Here is a 24,012-nt window from a genome sequence, read left to right as displayed (position 1 = left end):
ACACACTCAACTGGCTGACTGGTTTCTACTTCTCCATTTGGTCTATAATAAGAAAAGGAAGTGGTTTTAATGTTTGATGCTGTAGCCTGGTCACGCACACATCTGCCTATAGGTAGAGTGTGAAAAGTTGCAGAATATTCACTTCCAGTTAGATCATTCTTATTCATTAAAGAGTTTTATTTTGTCCTTTTTACTCAACATGGGGTCACTGAAAGCAAATATAGGTGTCATAAATAAACAAAGACAGAATTATACACAGCAAAATGTGACAAATCTTTAACCCCAACTCTGCATGACACCATATAAGCCAGTGGTTCTCAACTGGTCTACCCTGGAGATCTTAATTAAATAAATAATTTTGCTGTTTGAATATTGGATAGAACAAATAAATGACTGCAAAAAAGAGATAAGAAACATGTTTTACATACTATGAATACATATTTTTTTTACATTTCAGATGATGTTGAGAAAGTACCTCATTATTATGGGAAAAGCAAAGTTGTTTTTGCATTAACAGGAGACAAACTAGTTGAAATATTGAGAAAACATTTACTGTTATTATGACGAAACATATATAACCTGTATGGGTGCATGTCCACTAAGACTGCAGTACTTCTCAGACCAGGGGTGTCAAACTCAATCACAGCAGGGGCCGGATTCTGGATTCAGGACTAACCTGAGGACCTAATAGGGTCACCTTTTTCACCATAAACTGTCAACCTCATTTCACCAGTAATAAAATATGAAAAAAAAAACAAACAAACTTTGCACTAATGATAAACGATTTTGACATTTAAAAAGTTAAAGTTTAAAGGCTCACAATCTGAGAAAAGTAAATTTATTCATTCAAAAAGGTCAAAACATTAAATTGAAATTGAAAAATAATGTTTTTTAAAAGGCAAATATATTAGAAAAAATGTCAAAATCATGACTTTAAAAGGTCAAAATATGAAAAAAATTTGTAATAATGAAATTAAAAGTCAAAATATGATTTAAAATTTTGAATTGTGAGTCTAAAAGGTCAAATTATGGGATTATGACATCAAAGTCTATAGTTGAAAGATGAGATAAAATACAAAATAATTGGTTAAAAATACCAAAATATCACTTAAAAATTGGAATTATGAATCTTAAAGCTCAAAATATTATATGATAAGTGAAAATTATGAGTTGAAATGCTCAAAATATGAAACTAAAAGTCAAAATCCTAAGTTTGAGTCCTAATTGTAAGATGCTAAATTGAAAATGTGATATTAAAACACAAATCAATTTCTTTTCCCACATTCTTGACTTCTTATCTACATATTTTTAGATTTTGTGACTTAACAAGGATATCTTAAATCATCAAGGATAAGTTCACACTTTTATACTTGAGGAAATCTGCAGACCTGATGCTGATGGGCCAGTTATAACAGAAATATGAGATCATCTTGCAGGCCGGATTTAACTGTTCCACGGGCTGGATTTGGCGCCCTGGGCCTTGAGTTTGACACCTGTGTTTGACCTTTTGCCACAGTTTTTCCCAGACCCACTGGAAACAGCTTCGTGACCCACTTTTGGGTCCCGACCCACCAGTTGAGAACCACTGATATAAACAGCATGCTCTAACATGACAGTTTAAGCAGCAGGGTGCATTTATTTGACTTTCTTGTCTTAATGTCATCTTTAAGGCCTATCGTGGGCTTCTCTGTTTAAAAGCTATGACACTCACAAGCTCTTGCACAGTTTATAAGAATCCAGCCCACAAATGATCTCTGTGACACTGACAGGAAACTAAATGCACAGGTCTACTTCAGCGTCATCTGTGTATTTTTGCCCAGACCAAAAGCAGCTGCACATGATGTTAATTATAGCCAAGGTAGATGTCACAAACTAGCTGTGCATGACTGTTTGATGCCTAACTAGTAAATTATAGTAAAGCAAAACTGCTGCACTGAGGGGAAAGTCATATATTTGCATGGATTTTTATAAAGTTCCCCTCCTAGTTTCCATTGTGACTGTACATTTATGTTTCCTGTGTGATTTAGAAAAAGATGCTTCATTTTAGAGGTTGCATTTTCCCAGCAGATGAGACCAGCATCATGCTCGGCAGATATGCCAAACTCAGAGTTCAATCATGACGCTGCTCCAATGACTTCCTGCAGGAATTGCGCTCAACAGAGTTTTTAAGGAGTCTTTTCCAGGCAGTTGCCGTTATATTTTTCAGGTAAGGTTACAAGTGTGCAAGTTTGTTTGAACTACCACCACCATGACCAGCTCCATAAAATGCAAATTCATTAATTTACACCACCATAAAAATCTCCTTAATAACAAGATGACATAATTACCACTTACCACAAATTAATCCTCAATATAAAACACTGAGTGATACTTTATTTTCTAAACTTGATGTTGATTTGATGTTAAGGGGCAAAAGCCTCCTTGGTCTAATTATATATTTGAGGAAGTGAAGGTAGAATCAAGCCAATGACTTTATCGCAACCTCCCTACTCCTCCTGAGTGATGGAAAGTCCCGATCATCTATGATGGTAATCACAGTAGAGGAAAGACAAGGTTGATTGCATCTTAAGTAAAATAGAATTATTTATAAGTTGTGCTGGATTAACCACCTTAAAGCTGGCTCCGTGTTCTTTTTAGAGGACAGCTTGCAAATATGTTTCTATTTATTTTAGAGCAGCATCTGATAGAAGGTAAGTAAACTAGAGTAATGTAATCCACTCCCCTGGCCTTCATGAGGACTAAAGAGGTATGACTATGAATCAGCTGCAGTCATGTCTTCAACTTTTGATTTAAAATCTAGGTCTGAGTCCTTCATAACACATATGGCCACATTCAACAATATCTCCTGATGAAGTTTCTTGAATTTGTTATTAAGTAAGTCTCAAAGAGAAATCTGTCAGATTCACAACGTGTTGTTAAATTGCTGGAGTGTTAGCACCTTTGTACTTACCATACTTTCAGAAAGCACTCAGACCCCTCTTCCCTTTTATCATTTTTGTTATGATGCAGCCTGATGCTGAAAAAAAAACATTTATTCTCATGAATCTACACACACTACCCTACCATGACAATGTGAAAACAGAATTTAAGAAATGTTTGCAAATTTAAAAAAAACTGAAATTGACATAAGCGTTTAGACCCTTTGCAAGGAGGTTGAAGCCATATGTAAGCTTCCTAATTATTATTTCTGTTATGGCCCGCAGTTTGGTTAGTGTTACTTCTTGCTTTTTTCGAGCTCTAGGTCACAGCTGTTTCATGTTTGCATGTTTCATGATCAACGTCAAATTTCGTTCTTCAAATGACAGTTAACACTGAAGTACGGATAACAGCGCTGGCCTGTGACTTGCCATTAAGGCTCCCAGCCATCCCTTAAAATACAGAACTGTCCCTTATTAGACAACCAAATGCTGCATCCCATTTTGAATCAATATGGGATGTCTTTGTTTGGTTTTTGCATCCCTCACATCCTGCTCTTCCATTGAGTGGAAGTCTCTCACAAACATCTGCTGTGAGACACTGCCACAGTCAGGACAGAATCATGTGCTAAAACTTTCCAAATATAATTTCATTAAACTTCTAGTTGTGGTTAGGGTAAGGGTTCAGGTTAGGGTTGGAAAACCAAAAGTTAAAAGTCAAAAACCAGACCTGCAAAACCTAATTAAAAATGTTTATACTATAGCTGACTAGACCATCTGCTTAAAAGCTCATGCTACATGAAAACACTCTAATGCAGCTAACTTAGCAAAGGCTAACAAAGTTACATTAGCTACATAGGCTAGGAAGGTAACATAGCTAATGCCAAAGCTAATGAAACCACGTTAGCTTTGGCTATGTTTGTTTAGGCTTACATTGCTAAAGCTAACATAGCTACATTGGCTTCTGTAATAATGTTGACTACGTAGCAAGGGGAGCTATGTTGGCTTTAGCAACAGAACTAAAGCTCTCCTTGTTAAGATGCTAAACGTGACAGAGGCGCCATGACAGACACAACATGTGCACCATTGCCATGGTAACCGCAGACGTCTTTGCTAGTAAGTGTGAACTCCTACAGGAGGCTGCTGTTCTGTTGCTCTGTCTCATTCATGTTTTGTGCTTGTTATTTGTGATGGACCACGATGGTTCTCCACCACTGGCTGTGCATTCCCATGTTACATGTAACTGCAACATTGTGGCCCCACTAGGCCCACTTTTGACAGCTTTTCGACCTCTTCATGCAAAATTTATCCATGAAACAAAAACAGTGGTTGACTGATTAGTAAAAAGACGTCACAGAGTCTAGTTCTTGCTGAATAAAGTCCTCAATTCAAAATGAAAATTTAGCAACAGAGGTGGGTGGAGCTGAGCAGTGCATAAGAACCTGCTTTGAAAAAAAAAAGCGTTTTTTCTAAAATTGCTGTTTAAATCATATCCCAACTTTTAAAAACAAGATTTGCAGCAACCACTCTGTAGGGGGAGCTCCAAGTACTTTGGCTTCACTTTTGGGGAGCTTTCTTGTCATCCATCTTTTTAAACAGACCAAGTCAACACAAATTACAAACATGTGATGGGCAAAGACAGCAAAAATATTCACAGTATGAAGATGGTGGTCTGTAGATGTTAAGTCAAAGATATTCAAAAGTGGCGAATTCTCCTTATCAGTTTTCACTGGGTTGAATAATTTAAAAATTGGCAACTCTAGCTTCTGGATCAAATCTGGAGCTATAAGAGGTTCTCTCTGTGCTGTTTGCTGTGCAGTTTTGTGGCAGCCATTATCACCACATCCAGTTCTTTAATGTCTGATCTAAGGTTGATAGAGATATCTCTGAGAGGGAAGGTGAGGAGTGACTGATGAGGAAAACATTTGGTGACCTTGCTGGCCTTATCAGTCTCGTCCGCCAGAGCAGGAGAGAGCCAATCTCTCTATTTGCCGTCTTCTTTATCAGCAAGGTTAGTGTTAGAAAATGTGTTTGGTTGGGTCGGAGGCAGACAACGTGGCAGTGATCGGGGGGTTGAATTTAATGCCAGCATTACCCAGCGCTTCCATTTTATCAGTGAATCCCAAAAGGGGTGAGGCAGGGCAGGGGAGAGAGGAGATTGAAAGGAGGAGGAATTAGGAGACTGATAAATGAGTTTTTCGTCACTTAGATGGAGGCTGTGATGTGTTGTCTTTGTGTCGGAGAGGTTGGTGTGTATCGTGGTGACTCATCCTGGGTCTGGCTGTTGGTGGTTGATCGAACTCTGGATCTGTTCAGGTGGAGGCTGTCTGCAATGAAAAGATGCTTGCGCTCCAAGAGACAGGCTGAACAAAAGAAGCTTTCAAGCATGTGAGGCTGAAGCTAAAGTGTTATCTTGGACTTGCAATGTAGCAAAAGACCAGTAAGGGGCGACCAGAGAGGCTGCTGAAAGAGCTTCCTTCTAAGTTGATTTATCACTAGGGTGAACATACATTATATGGACAAAAGTATTTGGCCACACCTGTTAATAATTGAATTCAGGTGTTTCAATCAGATGAAAAAGACAGTTGCACCCTGCTGGATATTTCACAGTCAACTGTGGGTGATATCATGAGAAATTGGAAGTGTTGAGGAACAACAGCAATTCAGCCACACGCTGAAGACCACATAAAATCACAGAGTGAGGTCAACAGCTGCTAAGGCACATAAAGCCTAAAAGTCGCCAATGTCCTGCTGATTCACTGGCATTAATGTAAGCACAAAAACTGTGCAGCAGGAGCTTCATGGAATGGGTTTCCATGGCCAAGCAGCTACATGCAAGCCTCACAACACCAAGTCCAGCGCCAAGCATTGCACCGAGTGGTGTAAAGGACACAACACTGGACTGTGGAGGGGTAGAAATGTGCTCTGTGGAGGGATCAATAACTTCTCTGTCTCACAGTCGGATGGGTGAGCCTGGGTTCGGTGGATGCTGGGAGAATGTTTCCTGTCGGATGTTGGTATGGGCTCTTTTTCAGGGTTTGGACGAGACCCAGTTGAGGGGCAATCTTAATACGGCAGCATACCAAGACATTTTTGACAATGCTATGCTTCCAACTTTTTGTATATGCTAAGACACTTGTCATGATGTTGAATAGTCCACAGACTGATGAAAAATCCAACTTTACCTGAGCTCATAGATGTGAGTTTGCTGTAATATTTAAGAGCCCTTATTTGGAGTGTTGAAAATATGGTCACCCTGTTCAAAACATCAATAACTGCATTTCTTAATTTGTGGAGGATTGCTGTCAGCTACCAGTGTTCTGGTGCTGTAATGCTGGTTGTAAATAGAAAACTAGCCAATCAGCACTTACCTAGAATGCTTTGCTGGTGAAAAAAATTTCTTGCTCTTCCCAAATGGCTGATTTATTGGTGCAGATACATCATAAATACAAAGAACAGTCCGTACTTTTGTAAGGAGAGGGCTTGTCAATGATGACAGATAAACTGCCTGGTATATAAACATCACTGCTGCTGGTGGCTGAAAACTTTTTGGGGTTTTGGGGACTGAAATAAGTTCCCAGGTCCTGCATAAGGGTCTAACGGGACAAAAACTCACAGTTTGAATTAATTTCAGCATTTTCCAAGACAGTCTGGCTGCAGACTGTTCATCTCTGACAGTCACTCTATCAGACCTGTTAAACTAGGCATTTGAGACACCTTTTATCTCAGAAAGAAAATACAAGCTAGAACTTTTTAAATCAAATCAAATCAAACTTCCATTTAGTGTTAAAGAAAGGGTAAAGGTAATGGCTAGGATACCAAAAATTTAAAGTGAAAAGCCTGAACTGCAAAACCATATGACAAACTGTTTATTAAGGACAAGGAAAAAGCCCACAGCAAGCATAACTTGCGTATCTGGGTTAGCCGCTTAAGCTACATAGACAATCAGCTACATAAACTATGTATTTATGTTATAGCTAAGTGAGCTTCAGCTACATTCGCTAAAGCTCACAATGCTATAACAAACTTAACTAACGCAGCTAAGACTAAGCCCATAAAGCAGCTACATAAGCTGTGAATCTCTGTTATAGCAAAGAAAGCTTCACCAATGTTTGCTCAAGCTAGCTTGGATAATATTGCTAAAGCTAGGCTCATAAAGCAGCTATGTAGGCTATGTATCAGTTATCTATGTACTGTAGTTCAGTTAGCCTAAGCTATGTTTGCAAAATTTCACATTGCTAAAGCTAACTAAGCTATAGTGCAATGAAGCTATGTAGCTACACTAGCTAATATAGCTACATAGAAAGTATAACTAAAGTTAGGTGCACAAAGCAGCTATGTAAGTTACTTAGATATCATATCTACATTAGCTTTAGCTACATTTGCTTAAGCTCACATTGCTAAAACTAACTTAGCTGACGCAGCAAAAGCTAAGCTCACAAAGCATCTACATAAGCTTTATATCTATGTTATCTACAAAGTTGAAATTGCTAAAGCTACGCTGCTAAAGTTAACTTAGCTAACACAGCTAAAACTAATTTCACAAAGCAGATACATAAGCTACATATCTGTTACCTAGTTAAGTTAGCTTTAGCTGTGTTTGCTAAAGCTCAGAATGCTAAAGCTTACTAAGCTATAAACAATGTTGCTACATAGCTAACATAGCAAACATAACTAGAGTTAAGCTCACAAAGCAGCTACGTAAGCTAAATCGATGCCGTATGTTGTTAAAGCTAACTCAGCTGCTCTGGCTTATGTTGTAATGTTGATTACGTAACTAGCGTGGCTATGTTAACTTAAGCTAACAAAGCTAAAGGCAGCCACCATTCATGGAACTGCTTCTTGATCTGGTCTTTACATGATTTAATATCAGATTAGACATCTGACCTTTTTCTGTTTTATTTGTGAAATGTTGCTTTGTCTGTAATGTTTCCAATGTGGTTACGCCATCAGTGTAATTGCCAGACTTTATTTATGAATAAAGTTGAATGAAAAAAAAAAAAATCTAAAACTCGAAATAAGTTTTACCGGCTAACATGGCACTTCCTTTCTGAGATATGCAGTGTACAGTCTTCAGCCAGACTCTTCTCCCATTTTCTGCAGTCGCTGGGTGATGTAACCATCCTTCATGTGGAGGGGATGGAGAATTTAAATGTCCAGGGCTGCAGCTCCTCATAGTGGCCAATGGTAGGTGCTACTGTCTTAAGTTCTTTTTGCCCTCCAGGCCTCTGTGCTGGTCACATGACTGAAAGCTGTAAATATGGTGACAGGCAATGTAGGGGTTCATAACATCTCTTCAGAAGCCGGTGAGTCAACGCCCATTTTTTACACAATTGACTGCCCAGCTAGTTAGTATTGTGTAGGTTTATTGTGGGTTGTGTTTACCTCTGTTTTGCAGACAATCTAGTGTTTGGTGGATCTCTGAAGAGTTCTCAGTGAGAATATCCTCATCTTGAGTGAAGCACTGTTTTATGACGGTCTGTGCACTTCATCGATCTTGATGAGCAGTGAGGCATGGTGCAGTCCGGGGCACAATTCTGTTGGCAATCCACTCAGTAACTCATGTTAACGCTGTAAATAGCAGGAGGCAATACAGTAGATCATCGCAGCCTAGAAGTGTCATAAATTATCACAAAAATGGCTGTTGTTGAAAGAAATCTCATTAAGTGTGCAGTAGTTCATGACTCTTCTTCAGATTTCAAGTTTGCTCTATTTAGTACCTTCCAATTTTAAATCAATTTGACATTCTGGTTAGATCATTAGCATATAAATTTGTTCTGCACATATCCCTAATCCTTCAACTCTTTTAAACCGCCAAGTGCAGAATTTAAATCGGAACAAAACAAGCAAAGCAAACCTCTAATTGCAGTTTGCCATGCTTTAAAATAAAGACCTTCTGTGTCGGGCTGACCAGGGACAGCAACTCTCCCCTCCCGAAATGCTGGTCATGTGATCCAGTACCAGTTGGAGTCAAAGAGCTTTTGGTAGCAGTGCATCATCAGATGGGATACAAAGTCCTTTCTGATAAACAGTAGACATAAAAATCAGTGTCATTCTTTCACTGTTGCAACTAAAAGCCTAATCCAAACTGAATCATCACTGTATCAGGTAGCATTTCTTACTTTACTGGCAGCTTTAAGACTTTGTATCATAACCTTCTGATGGAGTCATCCCTTACAAAAGTGCATAGTAGAAAATAATGCAAAAAGCATTGTGCATACAGAAAATCTGAACCCCTAACAATGCCAACATTCACACTGTTCTACTGTAAATGTGGATTATTGGCATTTTAATCAGGTCTGAACAATACCTTGTGTTACATTCAAAAACTATGTTATGCTGGTTTGCAGAAAATTCCTTCCAAATGCCCTCGGTTCTTTTTCATTTATCACAGCTTCTGATATTTTTGCTGACAAACTCACAAGCTCAAACGGTTTCAAGGCTCAAGAGATAGTTTTTTTTCCTGCAAGATCTTTCAGCCCGGCTTGGTTCAAGAGAGGTCACACTCTGACTCTAAGACATTTACAAATACAAGAATGAAAAGGCAAACCATGCAATGAAAAAAAAAGACCAACTTCATGTTAGATAGCTGCAATAGAGACGGCACTGCAGCACTGCCTCTAAGAGCAGGCTTAGTATATTGGGAAATAAGGTGGTTACTAAAATGTTGGCCCCTTGCGCCACCTAGAGGCAAACTGGGGTCCTTGAAATCACACAAAAACCTAGAGGCTTACAAATAACCTTTCATTCAGTGAACTTGGCTTTCACCTCAGTCAGTTAGAAGACTGGGGCAGGAAGTGATGTACATTACCCAAGCTGGAACCAGAATGCTGTGCTGAATGATGTATACTGTGTTTTACACTGTCAGAGGACACGGTAAGTGGCTGTTTTTCACAACAGCTGAATATTAGGATTCAAAATCAAAAAATTACTAAGGGGGATAAATTTTAACTTAACGTATCACAAACTGAAGCAACCCCAAAGAGGGTTAGGGTTGGGCACCCGAACCCTAAAGGTTAGAGTTAAGGTAAGGGGGAGAGGAATTTAATTAAAATTAACACACCACAAATGTATGAAAAACCCAACAAGGGTTACCACACCACTTCCTGCCCCATAGTCAAGGTCACCCCATTGTGGAGGTCTGCAATAGATAAGCCCAAAATGTCCCACCATAGAAGTCTGTAGCCAGATGCCTCCATTTCTGCAGAAACAACATCACTGAGTAGGTTTTTGACATTTTGGTTGTGTCAGCCAATTGGCAGTGGGACATCCAGCCAGTAAGAAATGGTCTCAGTTATTAAGAGGCATTTAGTGTTGTCATTTTTCAGATATTGGAAACTTAAAGGTCTGGAGGTGTTAGAAAAATACAAACAAACAAAAAAAAATCATCCAAGACATTAACAAAAAATGAAATGAAAAATTCATGACAGTTTTTTAAAAAATCCAAAGTACCCCAATATATGCTTGAACAATCCCCAAATGTTTCAGTTTAACATTTTGAAAAAGCCTAAAGATTTTTAAAAAATCTTTTCCCAAAATTCCATGAAAATCCCTAAAATTTTCAATTTTCATTTTTTTAAATTCCAAAATCAAATTCCATCAAAGATTTCCAATTGAATTCACAATAATTCACAAATTCATTTCCAAAAAAAATGGAGATAATTTCAGGAAAAATTCCAAACAAATACCCTTATATTTCCATTGAAAATCAAGAAAATTTTCTCTCAAATTTTCAAATTCCCCCAAATTTGCAAATATCTCACCTTATTCACACAAAACTAACTTAAAATTTCAAAGTCAATCCTTAAGACTTCAAAACAAGCTCTCCAAAATATACAAACATATCCCTAGGGATAGGATTCGAAACTTGGTTCCAGTTGAGAGCCAGTTCAAATTGATTTAGTCCATCAATATTATTTACATTTAATCCAAAGTATGCCCTTATAAATGCTTTACTTCTATGTGCCTTGATAAACACATGAGAGGCAGTCAGCAAAGTGAACTTGAACATCTTTTGCAAATTAAAAATTGATTTAAGGTGGCAAAAATGGGTAAAAAATGGCAAAATAATCTAAAAAGTGGTGAGACAGTTCTGACAGTGGTAAAAACTGGTTTGAAGTGGTACAATGGGTAAAAAGTGGCAAAAATGGGTTTTAAATGTTGTGAAAAGGGGTTAATTGTGGGGAAAACTGAATTAAAGTTTAAAAAATGTATAAAAGATGCAAAAACTAGTGCTCAAAGTGGTAGAAGGTATTAAAAGTGGAACAATTGGGCAAAGGACACCACGTTCTATGCCCATCAAAAAACTGTGACAAGGGGTTAAAAGGGGAGAAAATTAATTTCAGGAGGCAAAATTGGTAAAAAGTAAAAAAAAGGAGCTAAAAATTGGAAAAAATTGGATTCAAGTGGCAAAATGAGTAAAAAGTGGCAAAAATTGGCATAATAAAGTCTTGAAAAGGGCTTTAGAGTGGAAAAAATGGTTGAAAGAGGCAACAATGGGTGTACAAAGTGGTGAAAAGGGGTTAAGAGTGGGGAAAATGGATTTAAGATGGTGAAAAAGGGTCAAAAAAAGGTTGTACAAGTGGCAAAAAGAGGTTATAACACTCTCTTCCCTGTTTCCGAGTCTATCCACTGTCCTGGATAGTGGCAAAAGTAGGAATTTCATAGTGTCAGAAATTTGTGGGGAAGAAAGTGATGAAAACGGTTTAAAAAGTGGCAAAAATGGCTAACGAGGCAAAAAAACCAAAAACTGATGAAAAAGTGGTAACGACAAATGGCAGAAATGGGCAGAAAAAGTGGTTCAAAAGTGGCATGAATAAATCATTTCAACATCAGAACCTAAAAATGGCGTGACACAATTTTTAGCCCCAATATAAGGGTCACTGTTAGCCAGGAAGCTAGCAGGAGTGCATTTACATTGATACCATCAATAAATCACAACTGGAGAAGGTCTATTCTGGGTTTATCAGCCAATACGGTGAGCAGGTCTGACTCTAAGTAGACTTTAAAAGACTTACTTTTACTCAAGTAGATTCATAGACCAGTACTCTATTGAAGTACTGTAAGATAATAATAAATACTGTATGTCTCCATGCAAAAAAACTGTGCAAGTCCAGTCTTTCAGCAGTTATCAACAAAGTCGTGTGCTGTCGTTATAGCTTGGTCTTACACATGCTTTTCTGTTTTTTCTTTCAGGATTTGCAGATAAAATCTGCCACAAAGCAAAGTAGACCTTTAAATATGGATAACGTTAGATTAACAAAATAAAGACAATAACACCTTGAATTTTTCATGTTATGATTTTCTTTTGGTTTAAAAGAAGTTGGTAAAGTAGTTTGAATGTTAACTCTTGCCAGTCCATATTTTTGTTGTTTGATATTTTATGCTCTAAATCTTTAAATCTATCAATGAAAAAAGTCTGGCAACAGTTAGAAACAGTGTCCACACTGATTTAACATGACAAGCCTCATTTTATTGTCTTTCATGGATGAAAACAGAAACTGCGTGTACAGAATGGTAGTCGCATGCAATACAAAAATATGAATTTTACAATAACATAAAAAACATGTATTGGCCCATTCTAAAAAATTGTACAGCTTTTATACACAGTATTTTATACATGAAAAAAATATAAATATATATACACATCTGTAATAGCCACAGCAGTACCTATTGAAAAATGTCGTGATGTATTTTACATAGAAAATGTTTGTACAAATATTAGAAGAATCCGGTTCATTTGCTATACATTAAATAATGTATGTACATTACATACCCTTGGATTTGCAACACGACATTTACTGCAGTCTTTCACGAAAACCAACCCTACGTATTCCAACACAGGATGCTCACCCGGTCGCACATGCACCCACACACGACACATTAATACAAGCACGCCAACTGAAGCCAAAGATCACAAACAGTACACACAAGCGCGCACAAGAGGTAATGTCTTAGGAAGATATAGGACACTTTGCGCCAGGTTCCTGATTTATCTTTTTTTGCGCAGAGAATGAAATCACTCCTCTTCATCAAAGACGGATCTTTCAAAATAAGTTATATCTTTATAAGGTGCACTTTACACTCAATGGATGGATATTATTATTAAAAACTCTTTAATCATAAATAACCAGCATTGTTCTATTCCCTGTGTGGATTGTGAAAGATGAAGGGAATATTTCACCGTTTTCTTTTCATTTAAACTTCATTAAGTGTACAAAACCTTTCATCAGTGCCCTTTTTATGAAAATCATTCAACATACAGTGAATTTAGCAGGTTATACTCCATAAAGACAACATACAAAGTGAGCATATCACACTGTCCAAGCCTCCTGAGGGAAATAAAACACTGCAAATATGACTATCCAAAACCAAACTAAACAACAAAAAGATTTTATAACCGTTTTTTACTGATGACAAAGTGCATACTGTGTGTAAACATGAGCTGGTGTGCACATGCCGTCACACAAACATTAAAAACAAAGAGAGAGGAGCAGAGAGGCAGTCGGTTTGAAAACATCACTCAAGCAGCCTGTCAAACATGTGTCAACCCCTCGGGGGGGAAACACAAAAAATGAAGCAGTCCATTTGGTAGTGGGGTCCATTTTTATGTCCAGCAGTGTGTATGTGCATGTGTATTTTAGAGAGAAAAAGAGCCATGTGGTCCAGGGAAGAACATCACAGCAGCACAGAGAAGAGGGGAGCCATCAGCACACCAGTCAGTCCCAGCACAGAAAACCAGTTTCAGAGTCCCGCACAATGATACAAAACAAAAGCAAAAGGAAGGCAAAGAGATATTAAAGGTGGGAAAGCCTCATTCTGACGATTCCTCTCTTCCAGACAAGAAAAAAAAAAAAAAAAAAAGACGCGACAGTTAGACATGGAAGATCAGACTGGTGATTAGTTGAAGCAGTGTCTGTTGCAGGCAGAGGCAATGCTTTGATCAATCCTGTAAGAGTTAAGGATACAGGAGCATGCAAGGCAGACCCAGGCTTTGTTTTGCATTGCTTATGATTCAGAGTGACCGCTACAACCTGGATTAGGAAAGAGATAAAGAAAAGAGGGAGGAGAGCAAACATAAGATGGTTAGTGAGAGCCAAATAGCTTCATAGAGAGGATAGCGGCAAGATATAACAGACATGGAGACTAGTTAGAGGACATTCACCGCATAGGAACAGGTCACACTGGGTGAGCTCAGTCAAAGAATGACATTAAGATTTAGTATATCAGATTATGATTGTTCCAAGAACACATGCTTTACATCTTTACCACCATTTAGTCATAGAAAGAGACTGAGAAGCCCTTTTTCAATTAGGTGGACTGAAAAGAAGGTTGTATACATCTTTTATTCTTTGTGCTGACAGTCTGTTAAAAAATGTATCTAGTGGTTAGATCATGCCTACTGTACAGCAGCCTGGGTTCAAGTCTGGCCTGTAGTTCCTTGTCCACTAACCTCCTGTCTAAAAGGAATAACACCCCCCCCCCCCCCCCACCCCAAAAAAAAAAAGGTGGGATGTCCCAGTTCATTTGATGGCTTGGGATGTCTGGATTTTTTGCACTAATGACACCACATGATGTCTGGGTGATAATTTTGTTTGGGTTTCATTTATGGTTTTTTAATCTTAAGTTCTTTTAATGTTGTTTTGTCATCTTTATGTCTCATTTGGGTTCTGCTGCTTTGTTTTTCTGCTTGTCAAAACACTTTGTAAACCCTTATTTTTAAAAGTGCTATACAAATTAAGTTATTACAAATATTGTTACACCAATGTTATGCTGTTGCAAAAGCAATATGCAAATACAAGGGCCCTCCAAACACTTAAAGACAGCCTAAGTGTTTAAATCAATATTCAAAAGACAGCAGTTCTAACATTGTTTTAACTATCTATAATCTAAAAAACAAAAAACAGAGACAATAAACCCCTCAAAACATGACTTTCTGGGTTGTACTGGCATCTAAAGTGTTAAAAACAATGAGGCCAATATGTCACCAAATCAGAATTTTCCCCAGCAGTTGTTGCTAGGCGGAAAATGCTTTACTATCAGCTCTGTGAAGAAGACTGGCTTTGTTATTGATTTTGTATCTTAAGTTCTGCCCACTGCCTTGAGCAGAAATACACAGCTTACTTTGAGTAAAAAAACAATAACCAGCTAGCTCTCTCCCTGAGTGGAAGCTGTGAGTTACATTACTGTTAAAGCAGGAAATCACAGCAGAGTTTTTATTTTCAGTGTCAAGTACAGACGCCCAGTGATAGCAGAACTTGCTGTTGCTTTTGTGGAATTGCAATCTGTAGAAGTTTGTGAGAAGCAAATCATGAATAAGAAGCAGAAAGAAAGAGGGAAACAGTATGTGAGAGTGAAGTTGTAAAAATAATTCATGTTTAAAAGCAGAGAAAGCATTTTAAAGGAGGAAGTGAGAGATATTCTTGGTGAAAAGATGCTCAAATCCCTTCTCAAAAAGGAAATGTACAGAAATACCACAAACAGATGGACATGACATTATGTAAACAAAAAGTATAAATTTGGAATGAATTAAGGCCCAAAAGTCCTCCCAACTCAAGATTTTTGGATCCATGCAACTCAGTTTTTAGTGGCTGTTTACAAATACAGTAATTTTACTCCACACTTCCGAACATAAAAAGTTGAAAGACAATTCCTGACAGTAAGTACAAAGACATGATTTAACTAAGTAACTTAATGATAAACTACTTTCACTTTTCTTACAAACCTAAATAATTGTTTCTCATGTGCGTGAGGGCAAAAACTTTTTTAGTCAATTTTTAAATTGCCATGTTGACGAACTACCAAATCCATGTGACTTCACTTGAGTTTTTCTGAACTAAAATAATTTACAAATTCACATGGTGCGGCACCAGGATGCTATTTGGTCATAGTTGATGATGAAAAAACAAGACAAAAAACTTAAAACCTATTTTCTCTATCTTAAAAATAAATCAGAGATATCCCTTCAAAACCTCAAAGTATTCAGGCCCCCTTCACTTTTTCAAGCCCAAAACATCCTAAAAGCACTGTAAGATCTCAAGCCTCCCTCTTAGGTTGGAAAACTCATAATGTTATCTTTGTTTATTTCACAGATTAGCAGTCAGTGTCTACTAAGATCATTACTGTACAGCTGCTGCACCACAATAACCTGAAGATAAACAAATGCAATGTTTTTTGGGTTATTTTTCACACATTCAGTGTCTTTGCACCGTCCTTCCCTCTCTGGATACCTACTCTGCAGACTTCCAGAAGTGTCCTGGGTGAGACAGCCTGCGGTTAAGTTTGGGCAGCTTCTCCAGCATGTCGGCCAGCTGGGTGAAGGTCGGCCTCTCTCTCAGGTCGTACGCCCAGCAGGCAGACAGGATCTCCTGAGAAACAAGCCAGTGTGAGTCAGCGCACCAGGAAAAGCACTGATCCATGCATTCACTGAACAGTGGACTATGAATAACAATCAATCTACAATGTTCTGATATCTCTGCGTCACTAGAGCATGTTTGTCATACGAGAATCATTCGTTTTCTGAATGACCGACACGCTCGTGCTTCTGTTTGAACTCACAGTGACCTCCTTGCCGAGGCTGATCTCTGCCAAGACCTTCTTTATGCCCTCTCCGCTCCCCACCTGCCAGATGGTAGCTTCTACAGGCTGGTTGGTTATTGGCCAGTCTCTTGCTTGAAGCTCATACCAAATGGTGCTTAAAAGGGGAAAATAAAATGATTAATACTCTTTAAACTGGTACAATCTAAGCCAGGTCGAGTGAAGACAGTTGGATTCTTGTGCAGAGCTTACCCGAATGCGTACACATCTGCTGCTGTGGAAAAAGGAAGCCGGTCCTCATTGTTACCTGGACTCATCCTGCGCACAATCTCTGGTGCAAGATAACAAATCCAGCCATGCGGAAGTTTGAGTTTGTTCTCACGCCTGGCAAAAAAAGACAGTACACAATTTCAGTAACATACAAATGAAGAGGAAAATCTGAGTCAAAAGACGCATTAACTAAAGTGAGAAAGTATTTAGTCTCCAACTCCACTCTGATCATACAGCGAAATATAAATGTAATACAGGATGTGTGGTCAAAATTTAATTCAAAATAAAAATGTGCCTGACACAATTCAGACTGAGAACACAAGATTTCAGTCTCTGCAGAGCGAACTATCTTAGAATAAAGGTGCCTGCAGATCTGCAGCCGCTGTGGACTTTAAGCAATTATTACAAATAACTGGACGTCCCCAGGTAATAGCAGGGCAGCGGGAACAGCACTTCAGCTCAAGATGTGTATTTAAGGCCTCTCGAGTGGCTTTACTTACCTCCCTTCCTGAACAACTCCAGAGATCCCAAACAGCCCGAAGTCTGTGATCACCACTTTATTGGTGTCATGAAAAACGTTCTTGGACTTCAAGTCTTTGTGAACAATGCCTTTAGCGTGCAGATAGCCCATTCCCTGTGTTGGAAAACAAACATTAAGTGATGCCATATATCTATCTGTGGATTAGAGAGAGTGTCTGTGAGGATTAGTCTTTTTTTTTAACTTTAACCTCAGATATCTAGGATTGTTGATGTCCGCATTTGTAAATAGATTTCTTAAAACTAAAAAGAAATCAATCTGCCTGGGGCTATACAGGACAAGACTTATGAATAACACATTGCATTTTCTGCTCTGTTGAAATTTTCTATTTCTATTCTTTCTAATGAGACTTTTATAGAGAAGGCATATTAGTAACTTCAGCACCAGAAAAGTAAGTTAATGGACTTAAAACGCGTTCAAAATCATGATGTTAGCTTTACATATTCATCAGTGAATACATCAAATAAAAAAATAAATACCTTTACAATCTCCTGAGCAATTTGTCTGGTCTTGTTGATATCCAACGTGTTTTTCGTGTCTCTAACTACGGAATACAGCGTCCTCCCTTTACAGAAACTGTTAGGACAGAAGAGAGAAGATCATAATGCAAATGGAAAACAAACCATTTTGATTAGAGTTATAACAGTGTTGTTGATTTTGCGGTATCACAGTGACAGAAGTGTCTCAATACTGTCGTGGACGTAATGGTTTCAAACTATAGGGTCTTCAGGGCAACCAGAGTAGTTTATTTAGTGGAGCAGAGCAAAGGGAGTGGAAACTACAGTTACCATCGGCCCATGCGTACCCATCATCCATTGTGATCTATTGATTTGATCTTACAGTGCAAAAAGAGTGGAGGCTAGCGGCAAGGGAGAACCGACTGATAAAGATTTAGAGATTGTGGAGGCTCCAACTTTTAAATCTGGTGTGTTGAAGCATTTTGGTTTCCCAGTGTCAAGAAATGAAAAAGAAGGTAAGATAATGGACAAAAAAAAATCACTATATGCAGACACTGCCAGACTGCAGTGGCACACTTGATGGGGAATACGAGTAACATAAGGAGCCACTTGGTAAATCATCGAAACACTTTGCCAAAACAGCACCAGGGCTCAACAGATCACAAGGTGTATTGGTGAATATATCATAAAAGACCTACAGCTATTTTCAGAGTTAGACCATAAAGGTTTTAGAAGGTCAGGAAACACACTGGAGCCAAAGTAAGACCGGGTTAAGGTGGGTTTGTGTTCTCACCACAAAAGAAACAGCAACAGAGAGCTAATGGAAGCGGACAGAGACCCACCTTTTCCTGCAGTCTTGGTCTGATAGTTTGGTCCACACCAAAGTTCACTGGTTGGACTACACACCAGTACAAATAAACCGAACTAATACTACAAACAAACTCGAGTTCATATCAGTTGAACCAAACAGGTTAATTGTGAAAGAAGCATAAGTCTCACAGGGTTGTCTACAGAAAAGCAGATTCTTGGAAAGTGCATATTTAACCATAGAGAAGTCTGCATCACAGCCCCTACACTTCATGATTTAACAGGAATAGTCAGCGCTCACACACTTTCTGGTGTCTGTGACTTTGTGGAATTTGGTATCAGCTTTATTATTCCTGTTCTCACCTGGTGATGATGGCTAGGTGAGGCGGAGCCATGCAGGCCCCCATGAAGAGGACCACGTTCTCGTGCCTCGTCTGTCTGTAGTTCATCACCTCCTTTTTAAAGAGCTTCAGATGGTCCTGATTGTTCCCGTCGATCTCAAGAAGCCTGATCGCCACCTCTCCATGCCATCGACCTTTGTGCACTTTACCCCAGCGGCCCTGCATAAACAAACAACCTCAACAAATATCCTTCTTGCAATATAATACATAATAAATCAAAGTCAACCCCCGCCCCCCTCACTTTTCCAATGAGTTCTCCGAGGTCTAGCTGCTCAAATGGGATGTCCCACTCCTGCAGGTAAACACTGGTCTGGCTCGCCTTACGGGAGATGGGGCCCTTCCACTGGTTCCCCCTGGAGCTGGGCAGATCATCGAGTTCGTCGCCATCCATCTCACCATCTGAGCCGACGTTCATTCTCATATCCTCTTCTTCATCTTCTTCTTCGCCTTCATCTTCATTCTCCTCTTCGTCTTCTTCATTGTCATCCTCTGCTTCAGGGTCTTCATCTTCTACTTCAATTTCCTCCTCTCCTTCCTGCAAGAGTGAGTAGATGGGTCTGTTAATCTGCTACGCATGTAAGAAAAAAAAAACTACCAAAATAATCAAGGTTGATATGAAAATTGTTTACCTTCTAGCACCTTTTTTCAATTCTTACAAATAGAAAAAAATCTTTGGTTCTTCAGATATTAGAAAATGGAAAACCTGCACCTTCCTATGATTGTGTGTTTAGTCTTACGGGGACTGATTTAATATGAAATTGTGCAGTTGCTCCGCTGTACTGTTGTTTCCCCTCCAGCATAGTGTTTCTGCTGCTCAGTGGTAATAAAAGGGATATTTTGATCTCTTCTGGTTAGATTAAAAACATCACAACCTCTCCTTCACCGTGACCAACCAGGGCAATCTGGTTCCAATAAATAAATTTCAGAGGAGCTGTTGTTTTTAGCTCTTGCCGAATTGATTTACAAGAAACTTGTAATCTGAATGGAAATTGCTACCATCATATTACAGTGCAACTAAAAAATGACCTTATATCCTCAAATGACTACAACAGATCCACTTGTGCCACGCAGCCCAACACAGTTTGAGTGAGATGAGTTTGACCCATGTCTCTGCTTTGACAGCTCAATTTCAAAACTCATTTTCGTGCCAAAACAAACATCCATTCAGATGTTCCTGTGCCCGGCAGATCTGGGTCAACCTCAGCACTTTCAGCTCTGTCAAAGGTTAGCAGACAGTTTAACACCCTGCCACATGGCCACCAGTTCCCTTCTGTTGTTTAGACGTATTACTATTCAGTCAGCTTCATTATGACACCCTATCAATCAGCCCTTCAACGTTTTTTTTTTATGTTTTGAGTCCCCTTTTCCAGAAATAATTCATATTCAGTGATACATCTTGCAATGTTACCTCTTCATCCTCGTCTTCTACCAGCTCCGCGTGTATATCATCTGCCAGGTTCTCCGTCTCATTGCTGTGATACAAATAGTTTATATCAGAGGGATAACAGAGGGGATCTAGCGTATATCATCAGTGAATCTGAGTGAATTGGATTATTGCATGTAAATATCTTACACAGTATCTTGTAGGACATCAGGGTGCAAATTAGCTGGACTGGAAACATCTGTAAAAAATAAATTAAATGGTTTAAACTGGGGTTAAGGGTAACATAAATTCTCCTCTTATAGCCCAGCACATACAAACATGACAGCTCATGCAATTTCCCACCACCACCAGCAGATGGCATCAAAAGACTGTTAACTTTTAACATGCAGTCCTAGACCTAGCATGCTCTGAAAGTTGTACAGACATAGTCACAACCCTAAAAGCAAACAAGCAGAGGAGAGAGACAACAGCAGGGAATTTAAGGTTTTGAGAATGGGACACTGGGGGAATTACAGTGCGGCATGTTGCTTTGGACACTCACCGGGGAAGATAAACTGCTGTCTATGCTGAAAGTAACAGGCAGCTTTTGTAAAAAGAAAAAGAGAGGGAAAGACGGACAAGCATGGCAGGGAGAAAGAGGTCTGGTTAAAGAAGCTTTGTATTAACAGTTCTTATCAAAGACGTGGTTGTTCTACAGTGTTAGTAGTAGAAAAAGGGAAGAAAAAAGGAACCATACTGTTAAGTGTTCAAACTGGAAAAATAATTCAGGGGATTTTGTTTACAAGGAGAAATGTTAGTACAATGTTAGCATGCACATTTTAGGTTGTGTTTATCAGGCTACATTTCCACGTTTCTGCACTGAGGTTTCAGAAAAGCTTACCTGGAAAGTTGAAGCGACTGTCCCGATGGCCTTTGGGTGATGGGTTGGGTGGTGGAGTAGCACTGGGGGGGTTGCTCTGCTGAAAAGGTGCAGGGGAGGAAGGTGTGGACGAGGTGGTGGAGGACGGATTGCTGCTGGAGTCAAGCTGGTTCATCACTGGAGGATGATCCTAGAAGAGCACAAAAATTAAAATTTAAAAAAGCAGCACATAAGAGTTACAGATTATGTTTTTGAAACAATTTTGACAGAATCTGCACTAAATATTTAATTGAAGACTGAAGCGTTTCATATGTTTTAAAGGGTGCTTATCACAGAAATAAGAATGACTTGAAAGAATAACATAAAAAGGGGATCACTGATCTTTACTGTACTCAAAAGGGTTGACACTAAAAAAAGGCTGACTACAAAATCACTAGCAGGATTATCTGTCTCTTGCTAAACAAACACATACAGTATTTGATCAGGAAGAGCTCATCCATGAAACCGGACGTAGTCTTTGTTTGCATAAAAACACATCAGTGGCAGTGACAACACCCTAGTTCCACTACACATTTTGATTAAAATAATTTATATAGATAGTGTCACCTTTCAGAATTTCACTGCACTGTTTTTAGGAGCTATAGGATCATACACAGTCATGCATACTTAGACTCATGGTACCTTTTTTGTAATGGCCTTTGGTAGTGTGCCAAACTGCGGTGCTTCTTGCGGCCTGTCCACAGGGTTGTTTATATCTGAAGGAACAGACTCAGTCCTCCGAATTTTGGCGACTGGAAGAGAAAATGGGATGATTACAGTGCATTAGTACTCAACATTTGGTCTACAACATTTGGTTGGTGATTAAGATTAAAACAAAACTTACTTGGTAGAAATGAGATTCTGCAGGATGGAGCTTCCTTTGTGCATTTGTTGTGGCACTTTAACCTGCACAGAAATAAGTCAGTATTTCATCTTGTTCCATCTATTGATGCTCTACTATTATACTGTAATATATAGTTCATACTATAATGAACTGTACTCAAACTCAAGGCTGAGTGATGCACACTAAAAAAAAAAGAAAGAGCTCCACTTACCGACAGTGTTTGCACTTAACCCCAAACATCATATTCTTCTGGCACACCTGGCATGTTTGTGACAGCCAGGACTTGGTTGAAAACCTAAATAAACACAAGAAATGCATTTAAGACAGTGAAACTACCAAGTTTCCAATGTGTTATCATAAGTACAGCTCATTAATGGAGCTAGTAACAAAATCAAATAAGTTTGCTTTGCATAAGCTTTGGATATACCTGTGTGTGACTGCAAGGCCGATGTCCCTCCTCACTGCTTGTGGGGAGCTGCGATGCACTGCTACATTATCTACAGGAATGAAAGAAGGGGAGAAAGAACAGCACAAGGCAGGTTCATGTCTGCAAAAACTGATATGTAATTGAACTGGCTAAAGTGGTAAATTAAAAAACAGTAACATCAAACAACTCATTAAATTCCGAACAGGCCATAATTTGCCTGAGGAGTCTCCAAAAGACTTGAGCAGCTTAAGTGATAAAAAGGAAAATAACAATAAAAATAAATAAATAATCAAATCTGTTATCAAAGGCAATTGAAACATTTGACCCATTTACAATAATCCCCTGTAAATAAAGGCCTATATTATGTAAATGTTGGCCTAAATGATTTGTAAATATAGGCAAATATAATGTGTAAATGTTGGCCTATAAAATTTGTATAGGCCTCTGTATATCATCCGTAAATATAAGCCTATACTGTGTAAATATTGGCCAATAAAATCTGTAATTATAGTCCTATATCATCTGTAAATATGGGCATATATTGTGTAAACATTCGCCTATAAAATCTGTAAATATAGGCCCATAAAATCTGTAAATATAGCCCTATGTCGTCTGTAAATATATAGGTCTATATGATCTGTAAATATAGACCTATATCTTCTGTAAATATAGGCCTAGATAATCTGTAAATGTAGCCGTACACTGTCCTTAAATACCCGCCAAGATCATTTGTAAATATAGGCCTATATCATCTGTGCATATACAGATACAGGCTATACAAACATCCTCATTTCTTTAACTATTGATTGCATTTCAAGACTGAAAGTGGTTAAACTGTTCATCCTTAAACTGTATTTTGTGTATTTTATGGAATGTAGTTTTAAGTCTGGTCTACATTTAAATATTTGTATTGAATAAAATGAACTTCGATCATCAAATATTGGACATCAGCAAAAATCCAATATAATGCATCCCTATAAAAAGGACTGAATCCGGGGCGGAGCTGGCTTAGTGTTAAGACCCCATGCTTTCCCTCATCTCTGATTCAAACTCTATCCTCTGCTCTCCTCTCTCTAAATAAAGGCACAAAAGCCCCGAAATATATCTTTAAAATAAAAACAAATAAATTAAATAAAGACAGAATCCCATATTATGCATACCCATAAAAAAGGACTGGCAACTTTAGTTGTGAAAAAGCATCAGTGCATAAACATTTCTCTTAAATGACATTCCAAGAATGCACACACATATCAAAGTGCGACATCCGGGGCCTAATCAGCAGAAGAAAAAGGTTTTAACAAGAATAACTCACTCTTTATGGTGCTGTGTTCTTCTAGCAGGGTGGGTGTGCCGGGCAGGGTGTAAGCTGCTGGGGTGGCTACTGGGGTGACTCCAGGGGTGCGTGCAGGTATGATGGGGTAACGAGAAGGTGAGTCCTCACATCCATTCCCATTGACTTGCATATTCAGGAGCAGCTTGTTCTTTTTAACACACCTGGGAGAAAGAAAAAGAATCCAAACATTAGTAGATCCAA

General features: G+C 38.6%; 1 protein-coding gene across 1 annotated transcript in view; it reads right to left on the bottom strand.

Annotated features, from left to right (window-relative positions):
* Positions 1-12,385: 12,385 nt before the first annotated feature.
* ksr1a (kinase suppressor of ras 1a) overlaps positions 12,386-24,012 on the bottom strand; it is a 43,456-nt gene continuing 31,829 nt past the window's right edge. Inside the window, exons 5-20 of the mRNA XM_041801458.1 lie at positions 23,791-23,972; positions 22,479-22,548; positions 22,263-22,346; positions 22,052-22,113; positions 21,850-21,959; positions 21,190-21,358; positions 20,499-20,547; positions 20,334-20,397; positions 19,167-19,460; positions 18,888-19,084; positions 17,739-17,835; positions 17,222-17,355; positions 16,704-16,835; positions 16,473-16,608; positions 16,149-16,282; positions 12,386-13,948 (exon numbers count right to left, since the gene is read on the bottom strand). Coding sequence (XP_041657392.1) covers positions 13,942-13,948; positions 16,149-16,282; positions 16,473-16,608; positions 16,704-16,835; positions 17,222-17,355; positions 17,739-17,835; positions 18,888-19,084; positions 19,167-19,460; positions 20,334-20,397; positions 20,499-20,547; positions 21,190-21,358; positions 21,850-21,959; positions 22,052-22,113; positions 22,263-22,346; positions 22,479-22,548; positions 23,791-23,972 — 1,921 coding nt within the window. The 3' untranslated portion in view covers positions 12,386-13,941. The remainder of the gene's footprint in view (positions 13,949-16,148; positions 16,283-16,472; positions 16,609-16,703; positions 16,836-17,221; positions 17,356-17,738; positions 17,836-18,887; positions 19,085-19,166; positions 19,461-20,333; positions 20,398-20,498; positions 20,548-21,189; positions 21,359-21,849; positions 21,960-22,051; positions 22,114-22,262; positions 22,347-22,478; positions 22,549-23,790; positions 23,973-24,012) is intronic.

This window comes from Cheilinus undulatus, linkage group 12, assembly GCF_018320785.1.
Source record: "Cheilinus undulatus linkage group 12, ASM1832078v1, whole genome shotgun sequence".
NCBI classification, from domain to species: domain Eukaryota; kingdom Metazoa; phylum Chordata; class Actinopteri; order Labriformes; family Labridae; genus Cheilinus; species Cheilinus undulatus.
The sequence above is the reverse complement of the archived record's forward strand: the minus strand, read 5'-3'. Positions and strand labels throughout refer to the sequence as shown.